This window comes from Chenopodium quinoa, unplaced genomic scaffold (assembly GCF_001683475.1).
Source record: "Chenopodium quinoa cultivar QQ74 unplaced genomic scaffold, ASM168347v1, whole genome shotgun sequence".
NCBI lineage: Eukaryota > Viridiplantae > Streptophyta > Magnoliopsida > Caryophyllales > Amaranthaceae > Chenopodium > Chenopodium quinoa.
The window spans coordinates 1005525-1023064 of record NW_018742552.1 but is presented as its reverse complement, the minus strand read 5'-3'; the positions used below and the strand labels follow the sequence as shown (position 1 = coordinate 1023064).

Sequence of the window (17540 nt, the reverse complement as noted above, 5' to 3'; positions counted from 1 at the left end):
TTCATTCCCAAAATGAATGCGGGTACAAATTGTTCGATAATCTACAACTTACAAGATTCAATGCACGCTTAACGTCGGTCTCTGTATCCTCCATCATATTCCACCCGGGTTACCCAATTCTGGGATGCGTTCGCCGCGCCGGGACACCACTTTCTCTCTCTAGTTTTTGGTGCTTCAAACCCAAAAAAATGGCTTAAGTTTATCTCACGTGCCTCCTGCTATTTCTTTGTTTCTTTTTTTCATTGATTTAATTCAGATTCCATTACTGCCCTTACTACCATATGCATGTATGTTATGTCCTCACATAATGTGTAATGACCATTCCGCCCTTACTAGAGCCTTCCTTGTCTCTAGTAGCTAGAGGCTGAGAAGTTTCCCCTCATCTTAGAAGATTCCTTTTTAAAATTATGTGAAAAAAATAAAAATAAAATAAAGACAAAGTCTCTAAACTATTGCTGACCAGAATTAGTCCCTAAACTATTCGGTGAGAAACACCACTTAGAGTGATTAGGGGACCAAAAATACATATACAAAAGTTGAAGAACTAAAAATGCACAAATACAACAGTTTAAGGATTGTATTTGTGCTTTACTCGGAGTAAAGTACATCAGTCTCAATCAATCTTCAATTATTGCATAAATAAATAAACAATTATTCTTCTCATTCTCATTCAATCAATAATTTTCGATTCAACCAACCCCAAAATTCATCATCTTCATCTTCTTCAGTTGAAGTAAGAAGCAACAATGGCGAACACAGAAGAAGCTGAAACAACGACTATTAATGGCGACCAAAAACAACAACATGAACAAGAAGAAGAACACAGCAGTAACAACAACAAACATGAAAAATCCCATTTGAAAGGTGAAGGTTCAAAGAATTTATACGACGCCGTTTCATCTCTTCTCTTCCCGATCTTCTTCCCTGATCCTCATTCTTCTTCGTCTATCTATTACCGCACCAAAGCTTCTTTTAGAGAGAATCTTCCGCATCTTCGAGAAGCTTCTAGAGATACTGGATTGAATATTCTTCGCTGGGCTCGTAATGGGAGCTCTTTTCGTTTGCTTCTCGTTCTATCTGTAAGTCTGCTGCCTTGCTTGTTCTTCAATTTCTATAATTTGATGGAATTAAATCTTGAATTTCGGTTATTTAATAGGGTTTTTACTTTAATTCATGACTTTAATTGCTATCATTTATTCTTCTTTGTTGTTTGATTAATCCATTTTAAGATGTTTTTAATTATTGGTACATTTATGTATAGCACTTTTCATGTATTGAAATTATTACTTTGCATTTTTTTCGTGGATATTATGGAATTTGATGCATGTTACAATTTAATTGATTTATGCTTCCTTTTTGTAGTTGTTTTACAGTTCCTATAGTTTGATTAGTACTTCGTTATAATTAACGTGTATATATAGGATATGGAATTGTGTTGGGAGTTCGGTAAATGATGATGATTGGATAAATAAAAAACACGGGGTGGCGAGTCCACAGACTGGTGACCATATGTTGGTTGAGTTGCCTTGCCTAGAAGTGCACTGTTCCTAAGGCCTTTGTGTGGCCGCGTGTTTCTTAATGAATATCTCTGAGTTCGTTTTTTTTTTGAGACGATCTTTGAGTTCATTTCGATCTTCACAAAACAGCAGAATACTTGTGTGAATCTATTAATGTTTGTTTGTTTACGGTTTGTTGGTCCAAGACGCTAAAAAATGATTGATATTCCATTCAACATTGGCGATAAATTTTGTTAAGGAGCCTGTGTTATAAATGGTCTCTAATTGATGTACTTCTTAATTTGTTCATTAATTTTTTAATTTTTTTTTTCTTGTTTCTATCTTTGTGGAGTTCGAACGTTGCATTTGCTTATGGTTTTTTCAAGGGAAAAGGGTATTAGCTGTCTTCTAGCCATTTGCTATTCTGCAAGCCTGAAAACCTTTTTCTTGAAGTGGCTCTTTGCTTCTTCCACAAATTTTATGTTTTATTATTTTTTCCCTTAATGAAAGCTCATTTCTCTCTAGTAATATCCCTTTAAGTGTCCTATCTTTATCTTAAAATTCAGGGTTCATCTTGGAAAGTTGTAATTATGAGCCAGAAATTTGAACACATGTATTATAACCTTTAAAAACTGGTGAAGTCATGTTTTATCACCATATGAGACAGATAAACAAATTTGGTATATGCTGTTTTTTGTTGATTGTTAATTTTGATTACTTATCTTGTGAATGATGAATTGTCTCTTCTCTTGCAGGTTGGGACAATTACACTTCTAACCTTGACAGGGGTGCTAGTTTTTTTGCTCTTTTTGGCAGCAGCAACTGTCAATGCGATCATCCTATCACTTTTTATGTCATTGGCTGCAGCTGGTGGCTTCTTGGCTATTTTCTTTGCATGCCTAGCAGGAATCTACATTGGGGCTTTGGCAATTGCTTTTTTTGTCATTTCCTCTGTGACAATAGCAGCAGTAATTACTGCTGTCATCGTTACAGGTAAGCTTTATGAAATTTCTCTTCCTTTAACCTGCTTCTCTGGTGCTATGTATTGAGGTGCTTCATATTCCAAGCCTATAAATATCTTATAGACCACTTTTCTGATGGTCAGGGGCTAGACTCCAGCCTCATTTCCTTACCTATAATTGTTATATTACCTCCGTTTCATATTATTTGCAACTTATGTCAAAAAAATGGATGATACACACTATTTGCAACAAATATTTTTCTTTCCTTTTTATAGGTTGTCATTACTCTCTATATATCTCCTCATCACATGCATCCATATTTTCTCTAACCATTTTACACTCAGAGACATATTTTGCCTAGAACTCCATGTGGTCCTCTAAAGTTGCAAATAAATTGAAATGGAGGTAGAATTTGTTTGCTAACTTGTACTGTTATGAACTATTGTACAATTGTAATTCATTTTGGGGAGAGGAGGCATTATTCCAATAATTTCAACCCTGCATGAGGGTAAAGATTTGGGATATGTAACCTGAGGAGTAAGTTTTAGGCCTGAGCCTTTTTCCCCCGCTCTATGCCCCCCTCCCCCCTTCTCTCTTTAGTATTGTTAACCTTCAGGGCCCTCTTTTTATTTTTTTCTTTTTTCTTTTTCTTTTTTACTTTTTTTGAATTTATTTAAATTTTAGAGCTGAGAAACAATTGCTGGATTGACTTCAGCTTGCTTACAATCTGTCAAGTGCATCAATTTTTGTTTTGTAAATTTGCATTAAATTTTCCTAATGAGTATGATATACTGCAGATTGTCATTCCAATATTTGCTTTTTTTTTTTTTTCTTTTCTTTGTGAACAATTGAGCTGATTAATATTCATGACCTACCTGAAAGAAGTGACCTTCAAATAATCCACATCTAATCCTGTGCAACAATGATACATAATCTTTCCAGATGCCATGTAGACGAACTTTTTTATATCTGTAGTTATTAAACATATAAAATTATAACTAATGTGGGTTATGATTTGGTCATAATACTCTTATAGATTCTTCATAGAGTTTGTGGCATACCTTCCCTCCAAGCATCCCCCTGACTATGTTATTTCCTCTGATTTTATTGATTATGTTTACTTTCTTGGCACATACTTCATAATGTAATAAGATTTTCCTTTACCTTTAATTTCTCTTGCCAAGTCAAAGTCAGTGACTTTATGAAACACTCCGATGTTTCTCAAGCTAATCAGTTGTTAGTGAGCTTTTCAACAATTTTCATTATACCATTGTCCATCTCCAATAATTAAGTTGTTAGTGAGATTTGACTTATCTTTCTTGAGATTTATATTGTTGGGCCCTTGATCCAGAAGTTTCACTAAAGAAATATTTACATATTTAGCAATGGACACATGTCTTTCTGCCTTTTCTGCCACACCATTCCATCGATGTGTTATATGGAATCTTAGGACGTGTGAATTGCCACCTTTTCTTTAAAAACTTGTAGAACTTATCTCGTTGTACACTTCTTTTAAGATGACCATATCTGTCCATAATCTTCGACTTGAACTCTATAAATTTAACTTGTGTTGCATATCTTTTGTAACAAAAAATTGGCTTAATTGAATCTAGGAAAATCATTGATGATGTGGGTTGAAACTCGAAAATAATTTGTAGAAAAGTTTATGAAAGCTATTGAAATTTTGAAGAAAAAAAAATTATTGAGAAGAAAGAAAAGGTGGTGGAGCAACTTAAAACTTAAATGAATTTTGAGGATAAAGAGTTGAGTTAAGGATCTTAGTGACAAAAAAATAAGTGTGGAGCAAGAGAAATAATAGGGAAAGCTTTGTGATAATTAAAGGAATTTTTGCTGCGATTCTTGAAGGAATGATTTAAGATTTTAAGTTAGTTTGAAATAGAAATAGTGAAGTGAATGAAAAATTAATTATGACCAATCCTCGATGACAGCAAATATGATGACACGAGTTGTGATAAAAGAGTTTTTATTTTTTGGAAATTTAACAGGAGATTGTGTTAAAAGTATTCATGAAGGCAAATAAATGAAAGAAGTGCAAGTGAGTTTGGAAATAAGAATAGTGAGCTTGAAGAATAATAATCTAAGGTCGTTGGAGAAGGTATTAAACATGAATTCAACTATTGTGACCTGGTGTGTATACTAAAAAAAGTTTATTAGAGAGAGCTTAAGAGGAGTAAAAATATGCATTTCAGTGTGTGATTAATTTGGGGTTGTTTGGAGGAATAATAATAAGTTAGACTATACTTCTTCTACTTTATTTGACTTGCAAGAGTATCACATTTGCCAATGCACAATTTAAATTAGGAAAAATTGAAGCTAATAATCCCATCTTTGGCTCATCTTCTCAAAACAATCACACCTTTAAAATTCTGGAAATAATCCCACCTTATTACCCCATCTTCTCAAAATGGGCCATTGACCGGATCTCTAACTTGATAACTTGTAGAAGTAAGTTACTTACTGGTTTGGGTAAAAATACCCAAGGCCACGTGGCCCAATAAGGTGGTGACACGTGCCACCTTAGTGAGGTTCAAAATGAACCTCTCATGTGCTGACACGTGGCATCTACAATGATTGGGAAAATGGCGGCCTTCAAGGCCCAATTCCCGAGACAGCCCACCATTCCTTGGTTTCTGTAACCTAGGATAGTGGCATAAATTCCAAGACCCTATAAATAGGGAGATATTCCCACTTGGGAGCACATTCAGAAATATTCACAAAAAACAGAGCAATCATTAATTGCAGATATTTACTCCTAATCTCGGAATCTGAGAAGATACTTTACTTTCCGCACTTTTTACATCATCCGAACACGTTTTAACTTGATCGTCGGAGGCAAAACTCCACCCACCCGCAGTCTCCGTTGTTTTGTAGATATAGGCGCCTGGAATCCAATTTTGGAATTGTAACTTTCTCGAGGGACAAAGAAAACCCCGAAACATTTGGCGCCGTCTGTGGGGAGAGTACTTCTAAGATGAAATTCACAAGAGCCTGTACCGCCTCCTAATGAGAAATGGCCTACAATCGGCTTCCAAGACAGTGGTGACGATTTAGAGGTTGAAACTTATGTGGCCCTAGACGGGTCACTTAGAACTAGGCGCACCCGACCCATGGAAACAAGGGAACGGGGCAAAGATCAAGCTGGTCCAAGTGAGATAATCAGGTTGGCGGCGGAAGGCGCAACTCCTGTTACTAGAGACGAACTCATGAAATTCATGACAAGTTTCAAATGGTAAATCAAGGACCTGATTAACAAGAAGACAGCTGGCTCCAATAGGGATCAGTCGGCTAAGAAGAAAAAGCCAGTCAAGGACCGTGTGCCTACTCCGCATCCCAAACCAAAAGATGAGAGCCGACCCTTGATTGATCTGTCTAAGATCCGATTCGATTCCCTGAGGGAAAAAGAAGGCCATCCGACATGTTCAGCCGAATGGATCAAAGAAGACTTATTCTGATGCCTGGATGTTAGCAGAAGGAGTCGGCTTCAACGCCGACTTACTCAGACAGCTTTCAGAATTTACCTCAATGAGGTATTTGTAATCAAACTTGCCCGTCCACTCTGGCCCTCAGATAATCCATTCGGCTCCGTATGTGTCTCCACCTTTCCTGAGGTTATTATCACTGAGAATGACAAAAGCCTACAACAAAAGAGTACACAAACGACCCTTAAAAGTGGGGGACTTTGTGTTACGGAAAATAGAGGCAACTGGTAGGGCAAATAAGCAAGGAAAGTTGAATCCCAACTGGGAAGGCCCCTATCGGATCTATGAAGAAGTAAGAGGCGACACCTACCGCCTGGAAACTCGAGACGACAGGCAGCTAGCCAGATCTTGGAATGTAGACAACTTAAAAAAGTATTACTTCTAAGACTTCAAAAATTTTGTAAATAAAGTTTATCAATGAAAAGTTGTTCTTTGATTTCAATCATATTTATTGATTTCTGTATAAAATACCGTCTGTGCAATGTACAGACGGACTTGTTAAAATTTTAAGTCTGCTTCAACATGAGTAGATATAAGCTAAGTCCAAAAACTTAGCAGCTAATGAGGCCAATGGCCGGATGACATTGATATGGCCAGTGGCCGGATAATACTAAAAACCATCGCCTGCTCCAACATGAGTGGGCATCCGGCGACGCCCATCGGGTGAATTCGTCGCAGAGAACATTTCCCATTTGGGTGGTACATTGCTCTATAAACTTAAAAACGAACGGCCCTACCGACTATCCGGATAAAGATAATTCGCAGCCGTTCAAATGATTAAGTGAGACCTAGTTATCATAGGTCACCGCCTGTAATGTAACAAACGGTGACCAGTAACCATCTTGGTTTGATATAACATGTTGTTGCTCAAAAGCACTTCAAACGGGTAAATTGGAAGATCTAAGCTAAGTCAGAACCTTAGCAGCTAAAACATTGCTCGTTTAAGGCCACTACACATGGCCAATGGCCGCCGGCCACTAAACGATAACCCGTCTGCTCCATCTAGAGCAAGACATCAGGCGAAGAATGATTAACCCCACGAGGATTAACTCGACCTAAATAATCAAAGATGGAATCTAGACGGCATAACAAACACCGCATGTCTCATTGACACCAGCCGGTATCCGTCTGCCTTCCCCACTTGGATTAAAAATCTCTGAAAACTGATATTCAGATGCGGATGCGGATGCGGTCAATGACTGATGTTCAGTTCGGATGCTTAATGGACGAATCTCTACTTGGTTTGGGGCAATTACCTTTAAAACCCAACATACATCCGTCCAGGGGCAAATACACCTAGTCCATCCGGCGAACCGCATGTACTAGGCAACGCACTTGGTAAAGTATATGCAAATCGAAAACTGCAAAGATTGAAAAATAAAAGCAAATTTGACAAAACCGACTCAGTCGACAAATCATATAATAAAACCGGATATACATCCGGGAGAAAGAGAAGTATTGTCAAACAAATAAAACAGAAACTAGGCACGCAGGCCGGAAACAAATACAAGATTAATTTTGTTGCTGCTGAGGTGGAGGCACCGTCTGGTCCTGACCGGATGGGAGCTCGCCTTCGGGTTGCCCTGGTCAGTATCAACCGGCACTTGCTCTTGCTCATTGAGCTCCTCATCCTCATGCTTCTCATCAGATGACCCAATGCCGGCCCACTCTTCAAACGGAGCAGGCGCCTCAAGCCCAGCCTTCCGTTTGAGCAGCATCTTGGAGATGGAGTGTGGAATGTTCTTACTCCCACCCTGAAAAGTCAAACACCAGGGTCACAGGCGGCTTTTGAGGCAAAATTTTTACAAGTTAAAGGATAAAACCGGTGCTTACCCCATCATCCTTGGCCGCCAGTTGGGCCCTTTTCTTTTCCAATTGATCCTTCCGGATCTGGCTGCTGACCTAGCCGGCGTCTTCTCAGGCGGAACCATTTCTAGACCTTTTTTTGCAAAAGGAAAATCGGTTGGTTAAATACAATACAACACAGAATAATAGAGGCGGCACAAAAGTGCTGGTTAAGTGGTTTACGTACGTCTATCAAAAAGGGTACTTAAGCCACAAGCGGAGAGGAAAGCTTCATCCTTAAGCCAGTCATGATGGGGTACCCAATTCTTTGGTACAATTATTTCAGTTCCATCATCCGGAGGCATGGTGGTCCTCTTGAAAAATTCCGGCTCCATTATTTGTGCTCAAGCCTCCTTCGGGACACGCGGAAGGACACACTTTTTCCCCAAGAGAGCCGGCTCTTTTTCATCCTAGACGATTGTCGCCTCAGCAAGTGGCATAATTACTTCCCATGTTTCCCCTACTGGGCATCTTTCCATAAAGGAAGGAAAGGTGGTTGCTAGGGTGACAATATCTCTGGCGAACATGCGCGCCTTAGTTGGGTCGGTTATAGACGGCCAATTATACGCCTCATCCTCCTCACTGACATCATCCGTCTGATGTGAGGTCGACTCCTCTTTGCCGGATCGTTGGACGGCCTCAGCGCCGTCTCCTTGGTCAGAGTCTTCTAAGATACCGTCACTTGGAGTGCTAGGTGCACCCGGAATATAGTCATACTCTATGTCAGCCGGCGTCTCAGCTGAGCCATTTGATCTATAATCTGGGTCAATGGTCGTTCGCTTCATCCGAGCCATATTGTCCTGCACATGCACAGAGACGGTCGGATTCGAGGAAGAGTAAGGGTGGTCCAAACACCCCCAGGCGGCACCCCCTGTCCTAGACTCAGCCATACCAGGAGATCGGTTGACCACTGTCCTAGATTGTGCCGTGTGTGTGTGGGTGAATCCATATACAGACGGTAAAAGCTCGTAAGAGTTGCGAAGGGTAGAGACGGTACCCCGAAGATGCTTCTGAGTGAAGAAAAGCGCTGACTAGGTAGGCGGAAATTAGTCAGCTGCTTGAGAGGTACAGACGGTTGACCGAATGTACCCACTTGGAAAGTAAGCGAAGTTGCTGGAACACAGGCGGTTCCTCGAGGCTCTGGTTGTTGAGTCCACAGGCGGATGACCGGCTGTAGGTACTTTGAAAACAAGCGAATTTGCTGGAATATACCCAGACAGTTTTGATGTATCTTGGGCAAAGGCTACACAGCCGACATGTGTTAGCAGAGAATTTTATGAAAGCAAGTGCAGGCGATATAAGAGCTTTTCCTAAGTCTTCTCTTTCCCTCTCTTTAAAATTTTTCCAAGATGCAAAAATGAGGAAGGAGAGGGGGGGAAATCTTACTTAAAGAGGGGATGGAAATAGGGGCACCCTTATAATTTCCCCAGACGGTGAACCGTGTAAAAAAAAAAAAAAAAACCTTGTTCACTCGTCAGCCACCCACGTGGCACGCCACGTCACACCTGTGAGGGGCAAATGATTTGGGTAAAAATACCAAAGGCTATGTGGCCCAATAAAGTGGTGACACGTGTCACCCTTAGAGAGGTTCAAAATGAACCTCTCATCCGTTGACACGTGGCATCTCCAATGATTGGGAAAAAGGCGGCCTTCAAGGCTCAATTCCCGAGACAGTCCACTATTCCTAGGTTTCTGTAACAAATTCCAAGACCTTATAAATAGGAGATATTCCCACTTAGGAGCACATTTAGAAATATTCACAAAAAACAGAGCAATCATTGATATTTACTCCTGATCTCGGAATCCGAGAAGATACTTTACTTTCCGCGCTTTTTACATCATCCGAACACGTTCTAACTTGATCGTCGGAGGCGGAACTCCACCCAGCCGGAGTCTCTGTTGTTTTGTAGGTACAGGTGCCCGGAATCTAGTCTTGGAATTGTAACTCTCCCGAGGGACACAGAAAACCCCGAAACACTTACCACATGGCAATTTCTACTTGGCCTAATTTTATTTTTTTAATAAATAAAAAAAAAAAAAAAAGTCAGCCCCTTATCTTCGCTTTCCTGTTCCTATCCGACTATCCCCTTCCCTCTTCTTGATCCTCCCTTCTAAACTAGCACCACCACTGCCCACCGACCCTTGCAGGAGCATCCTTACTCACTTTTGCCGGATCATGAGTGGAATTAGAAATGAAACTAACAAGCAAACTACTTTTGCCAACTCCATAATCACTGATTAACAAAAACTTTTAATGATAAATCATATTTTCTAGCTACTTCCACTATTATTTATACTTGAACCCATTTTTTTTTTATCTCTCCTCGTTTTTTTCTTCTTTCTGAAATGCATTTGATGATGTTATTATTGCAATAAAAATTGAATACCGGCTTTCTTGCTTCGAGGTGAAGTAGGGTATTTGCCGGATGCGGCGGGTTTCGGTTGGGATTTAGGTCCGGTGCGGTGGGGTTTTGGTTCGATGTGGTGGGTTTCGAGATGAGGTGGGATTTCGGTTTGGTGGGATGGGGTTTCAGTCCGACAGGGTGGAGTCAGGTGGAAGGGGGTGCGCGATGTGGGTGTGGTTCAGTGCAGGTGACAGTGGGTGGTGGGGGTGAGGGAGGGGTGGTATCCATGGTGCTGATGGAGGAGTTGCCATGAAAGAAGGTGATAAGGTGGGAAGAGAGAGATTAAAGAAAATAAAAATAAAAAAAAATTACCTGCTGAACCGGTTGTAGGTAAGAAAGGTTTGTTTTGAGAAGATGGGGTAATAAGGTGGGATTATTTCCAGAATTTCAAAAGGTGGGATTATTTTTAGAAGATGAGCCAAACATGGGATTATTAGTTTCAATTTTTCCTTTAAATTACTAATATCTTTGGTTGCAGTTTGTTAAAAATTATAAAATTTAAATTTTAATAAAATTAAAAATAGAGGTGAATCAAACAAGATCTTACCTAACTATATTTATTTATCCGCGTAAATCACAGTATGGTGTAGGAGAGTTTGAGTAGTGCCAAAATTTTAATGTAGCAAGTTTAATGGTGTGGAGGAAGTATTTGTGGATGGATTAGAGAGAATGGAATAAAGCAGAGCTACTTGGTTCAACTATTTAGTTGAAATAAGTAATCATACTTTTTTAGAATAATCAAGCATTATTTAATCAATGAAGATGGTGTAAAGTGATTTTAAAAATTGCTCACTAACTAGCTGAATATAAATCTAAAACATCTCATGGAATTATCAACTTTGGCTTTAGCCTTTAGAAAGAGCATTGATATTGGAATATCTAGCCTAAAGGAAAACCTTAGTAACATTAGAATTTCTGAATAGTTACACTTATTGAGGAATAATCTAGAGGAATATATGTCCACATCTGGACCAACATTAATTAAACTGTTTCCGTTTTTATTAAAGGAGTGTTACAATTATAAAAGAAAGTAGGTGTTAGGGAGCAAGTGCTTATTGTGTTCTGGGCGAGGCGATCTTGATGAGGTTCAACTGAGGCGCATCTTAAAGCGCATTGAGGCATACCCCTGAGGCGCACAACAGTTATTTTTAAAAAAAATTATGTTTTATTATATGCGCCTCACTACAACGAGGTGCACTGAAGCGCACTGAGGGGTGCCTTAGGCACAGGGAAGTCCATAGTGGGTTGGTGCACCTTGAGCTTTTTTATACATTGTAGGAATTTTTGTAATATATCACTTGTCGTTTTACAATATTTTGATTTTAACAAGTGAGCTTAATTGCTGATATAGTGGGTGGTATGGATGTAAGTTCTCTTTCTATGACATGGAAATCTTAAGTTTATGCTCAGTTGAGAGTCTTGAGACAGTGATGGTATTAGATATTAAACTAGCAGTCTAGCAGTTGCCTCAACCCAGGGTTCATGTGTTTTCATGTTTATCAATTGTAAAAAGTAGGAGATTTTTATAAATGTCCATTAGAAGTAGTTGAAGCTGCAGAATAGCCCAAATTTTTATATATGGAAAATGTGCAAGGAGGCCCTCGACAATTTGGCATCACAAAATTTTCTCTATATTTTAAAAAAGTCAACCATGCATAATTGATCATTTAGGGACAATCAGGATCTTAATATGACGGTGTAGGATTTGTAATAATTAGGTATTGTCATCTGTCACATAAGTTTTCTTTTAGTGGAGATTCAATCAAAGACGCGCAAGTGTATTTCAGTGAGATTTTCCATGAGAAATTTTGGAGCTGAAAAGTAAGTGGAGAAACCGGAAAGGTTTCGGAAAAAGGCTGAAGAGAGAAGATGTGGGAAAGAAATTAAGAAATTGTCATCAGATGTTTTTAGAGGTAGTCTGGAAATTAGATGCACATCCTATTCAATCTATCATAGCTAAGATTTGTCATATTAGAATCGACTCTCTGCTGGCTGTTCATAACCAATATTTAAAATTTAGTTCTTAGCTAATTTTAGTAGCCATTGCTAGAACTAGTGATTGGCATTTATTATAAAATCCTTTGAGCTGTCTGAAAAATGAAATATATTTAGCTCATCAAACACTGGAGTTTGATTTGCCTTATGGACTAACTTTTGTTGGTTGTGTTTCTTGTTTAGTTTTGCATCACTATTGGATTAAGGTTAAACAGTCATCTTGTTTCCCTAGTCCTTTTTAGTCAACTTTTCTGTTTGTAGTAGTTGTTTAGACCTTTGGTTCAATGAGCGATTGAGTGTACTGCTTCTGGCATTCAATTTATGAAATTTACCCATTGATATCCAGTTTTTTCTGTCTGCTGAAGCAAGGCCAATTTTCCTTCTCTCGCCATTGATTGGCATGAAGTCGTTCCTGTAATTTAACTTGTTTTTTCAGACTGCATTTGACATCCTTTCTTTAGTACATCTGCACCATATAGATAAGTTGGCTGTTGAATACTTGAATTTATCAGCTGATCTTATTATGTTATGTCCGACAGGATGGATTGGATTCTTTTGGACTCTCTGGCTGGTAATTAAGAAAGGTGCCTCCTTAGCAAAGCACTCGGTGACTGTTACTGGGTCAGCACTTACAGCGTATACTTCTGGTCGACGCCATCACCATCATGATTAATATCAACTTATCAACCATATAAATGAAATGCATCTATTTCTGGAGTCTGTGCAGAGTGAGAATAAGTCTTATTTGTTTGTTGCATAGCTATCTGCGACTGGTAAATATTGCTAAGCACAATTTTTATGGTCGATGTTTGTATACTCTGGGGTTGGCTATGTAGTTTACCTTGGATTGTTTTGACACTGATCAAGCTCTATGTTATGTAGTGTGCCTGTGTAATGCTTGTTAATCATAGAATATGTCCGTCTACAAAAACTAAATGCTATAAAATATAAAGCATTGTAATACATTGTAAAACCATCTGACCTAGGAAAAACTAGGTCGTCCACTAATCCTCCCTAAAGCCAAACAATATTTATAATCACTTAACAAACCTAAATACAAGTATAGAGGTAAGTCTATGGTCGAACCACTAGGAATGGTTATGTTCAAGCGCTTTCAATAAATGCCTAAGCTAGGTCGAAGTCAAAGGTGAAAGGTAACATTATTCAACTACCAAAACAAAGAAGCAAACAAATGAAACACTAGGGAATGGGGATCAACATGCATTCATGATAATCAAGCTAATTAGGGGATCAAGCAATGCAAGCAATGTAAAGACAAATAGTAGGAGCAATTAGGAGCATTCAATTAATCATCCTCATACTCTCTAACCTAGATTTCTATAGTGCTAAATAATAAGAAGAAACATAATCAAATTCTCAACCAATTATGATCAAACGAATATCAAGTGGTCATGTCAATCAATTCAATCATGCAATCAAGTTTAGCATCATGGTTAGCTACTCCAATCAAACTAGACAACATGCAAACCTCTATCAATCAATTTAATTACAACACAAGACTACTCGAATTCCAAAATCAATCTCAACAATCAATCATACAAGCTTCACCCAAACCCTAGCAAAATAACTACTCACTAACAATCATCATCTAATCCAAACAAACATGTAAATGAAATCAAGCATCAACAAATATTGAGGAGCAACTACACTAATCAAGAATCAGTCATCAAAACCAAATCAAACAAACATGAAATTAAACAAAGCAATAAGAAGAGATAGAGTAAAAAATGCTCATTGATTGGAGAAGATCTTCAATACAATTGTCACCCTTGCATTTTGAATCTCTCAAATCACCATTGAAATCCCTCACTTTCTCCCTCTAAAACTACTCCTAAAACTAACCCTAAACCAGAGAAAGAGAAACTCTCAACCTAAGCTAGTAAATGAAATATGGAAAAAGGTTCTTTTAAAATGGGAGGCTCGGCCCCCTTTTATAGTTTCCCCAAAAGAAGAGAAAAATCGAATAAAAGAAAGTTGAAACACGCAGAGCCACGCTCGCGGGAAACTAGATCTGGTAACAGGGCAGCAGGGTCGCGCTCGCGATCTGGTCGCGGTGCAGACGCGGCTTCATTCTGCCTCTTTTCGGCTTTGTTGAACTTGCTCGCGCGCCCTTGCCAAGATGCAAACTACCGCGCCACACCGAAGTCTGCCGCGACACGGCAGCGTCCTCCGCGCCACGGCAACACATGCCACGCCACGACATCTCCATCGCGCTGCGGTAGCTAATGATTGCTGCGCGTGTGCTTGCGTTTATGCTGCTGCTGCTCGTGCTTGGTGCGATGCACTTGTGCGAGGGGCTGCTTGGCTTCTAACTTGATTCTTATGCTTTAACTTTCCGGACTCGGTTTTTCTAACTTCCAATGCTCGTGTTAGGTTTCCTCCTCGATATTTGAGCCTCAAAAAATCCCGCCACACCTACAAAACAAGTCAAAAAAAAACGGAAAGCGAGAGAATAACCAAGAAATGCGTAAAATGATAGGAAAACCATTAAAAGCACACATTTCTCTAAATTCACAAATAAGCACGCAAAGCAAGCATTATTACCTAAGAACACGACATAAAAGGCTAAAAACATGCATAAAACTACGAAGAAATCTACCATATGAGTGCTATAAATGGCACTCATCACCATCCAAGTATTATCCTCTAAAAGTTATCACAATATGGCTTGACATTACCAATTATCCATACGCATTAGCTAAATTTAAGTTGCGTTACAAATTGCAAATCTAATCAAACGTCATTGCTGATTGAAAATTTAAAATAATGGTATACATACAAATTTAATTAAAACCATTACTAAATATTTATTTATTTATTTATTTTTTTAATAAAAAGATCGATTCATGGATAAAAAGTCATGCAAGACCGAGGTTTATTTCAATTATTACCTGACAATTATTCTCACTTTTTAAAAAGTTTGAGATAAATCTTATGAATAGTATCTGGACAAATTTGATAGAGATTGATTACGTTAATAATCTCGTATATATTCTATTAGATATAATGTAGGAAAATTTAACAAGAATAATCCAACCTTTGCTCCATTCTCTCAAAATAATCCTACCTTTGGATTATTCGGGAATAATCCAACCTTTATTACCCATTTTCTCCTAGCAACCCTAACAAGTCACCCTACCCATCCAACCGTTGCCAATCCACGTGTCAGCTCCGTATTGGTTAAAATTTTAATTTTAATCTTTTAATTCTATTAATTAAAAAAAAAAAAACTCCTTTCTTCTTTCTCCTTCTTGTTCCCATATCTCCTGTCACCTTTCATGGCCACCATTAACCCCATCCACCACCACCACTTCCATGGTCACTATTAACATCCACCATGCCGTACTTCCTCCGCCCAGATAAGGAACAAACAAAAACTACTCCCACCATTATCAACCAACATAATCCACCCACAACCACAACCACAACCACGGCCATGACTGTGACCAACCCCCACCCAACAATCAAGTCACCAACACATCACCCACACCACCTCGCCAAATCCTGCACCGACCATTACCATGAGCATAGAGCATGCACCACCACTACCAACGACACTTCCTTGCACCACCAATCCACATCCACTTTTCCTTGCATAACCAACCAACATAATTCACTAACATCAACTTCCCAGCACCAACAATAATGAAACTACTCCAGCAAGCAATCACCCACTTTATTCAATCAATCAATAAAAAAAATCAACAAATAGTTCTAAAATAAACCCAGATTTCAATTTAGGATTTTTTCACTTTCGTATAAAAGAAATTTAAAATTGTAGGGGTTTAGGTTTTACTAGTATTGCAATTGGTTGGGGTTTTGGGCTTTTGAGGTGGTTTTCACCCAAATTGGGCGGTGACGGGGTGGGTAGCAGTATTGTATGGTGTGAAAGGAATGGTGTCTTTCCAACAAGTGTATTATTCTGATAGAGGGTTCAGAATTATTACAGAGCTAATTCTTCAGTAAGGTCAAGTGATCGGAATTCCTAGGTGGAGGCCGCTTCCGATCAGTAATATTAAGGTATAATTAATATTACAGCTTAATCTTAACTGAACCCTTCGGGTCGAACGCAATCGAATAACCGATCCGAGACGACGAATTAATCCGAAAGGATTTAATGAGTCGACTGAGTTTTACAAATACAGACGTCGGATATCGAGCCTAGGGCGTCGAGGCCGAGCGTCGCAAAATCACAAGCGACAAGTATAAGCACAGCCGTAACACCACACTGGCCAAGCCATGTGGGCTGCTAGGCTAGGCTGGGTCAACATAGGCCTAGACGCACCATGGTGTGCTAGGCGCACCATGCGTGCCAAGGGTGCCTAGGCGCCATCGCAGCCTTAGCACCATGCCTAGGCGCACATGGCAGCACCATCGCAGGCCACACGCACCATGAATAGCACTATCGCATGGCTAGGCTTATGCGTGTGTGCGCATGTGCATGTGCCTAGGGCCATCGTAGGCCATGGCAGGCCACACGCACCAAGCACAGCCATCGCAGTGCTGGGCACTGGCGTATGTGCGTGTGCGTGTGTGCCTCGCATTCTCACAGCAGCAGCCTCGCACAGCAGCATGCCTGGCAATGCCCTGTGCTAGTGCGTGTACAAGTGCTAGTGCGTGCTGGCTAGCAAGCAGCAACAGCGATGATGTGTGGGCTTGTGCGTGTGTGCATGCGATAGGGATGCTGGGCAGCAAGGGAGTGCTAGCTGGCTCGCACGCTAGCTGGCTGCCAGCCTAGCAGTCCATGTGTCGGTTATGTGCTTGCTGGTGGGGACCAAACAAGGGGCTTTGGGGGGGGCAAGGCAAATGGTCCCCCCCACCTAACCTTGGCCATCACTCATTAGCATGTGATTGGTCCACTTGTCGCAATGTGATTAACTTAATTATTTATTTAATTTGGAATTAAATAAAGTATTGATTTTACCAACTCTCCCACATTAGTGGGAGATTGGAAATCAAGTGTGCATTTCCCTATAAATAGCAAAGGCTTGGGCATTTGGGAATACACAACCTTGAGTGCAATTAAAAGGCAACTCTTGATTTGAGTAAACCTTGATTCGTAAAACTCATAGTTTTATTTGTCCGGGTCTCGACTAACTTTCGAGACTTAGGACGCTCGGGTCGGGTTCGAGGGTACGATCCCGTTGGAGACCTCGTATTTTCTGGTTCAAGTAAGAGCTCATAGTAGAGCGAAGCACGCGTCAAAGGTATAATCTTTTATCCTTAATTATGTTTTAATTATGTTTTGCTTGTTAATTGCATTTATTATGGGGGCGAGTCTTGGCGGGTTTCTTTCCGCGTAGTGAGGGTCACTAT

General features: G+C 39.7%; 1 protein-coding gene across 1 annotated transcript; it reads left to right on the top strand.

The window, feature by feature from the left end:
- Positions 1–648: 648 nt before the first annotated feature.
- Positions 649–13168, top strand: LOC110720271. The gene is made up of 3 exons (XM_021899272.1): positions 649–1079; positions 2252–2489; positions 12743–13168. Exons 1-3 carry the CDS (start codon positions 747–749, stop codon positions 12874–12876), a joined length of 705 nt encoding a protein of 234 aa, XP_021754964.1. The 5' UTR covers positions 649–746; the 3' UTR covers positions 12877–13168.
- The last annotated feature ends 4372 nt before the right edge of the window (positions 13169–17540 follow it).

Bases quoted from the DNA above. Each gene is read 5' to 3' on its own strand.
- LOC110720271 (XM_021899272.1), top strand. From the start codon at position 747: ATGGCGAACACAGAAGAAGCTGAAACAACGACTATTAATGGCGACCAA. The intron at 1,080-2,251 runs GTAAGTCTGCTG...CTTCTCTTGCAG, and splicing joins GTTTGCTTCTCGTTCTATCT to GTTGGGACAATTACACTTCT. The intron at 2,490-12,742 runs GTAAGCTTTATG...TATGTCCGACAG, and splicing joins TACTGCTGTCATCGTTACAG to GATGGATTGGATTCTTTTGG.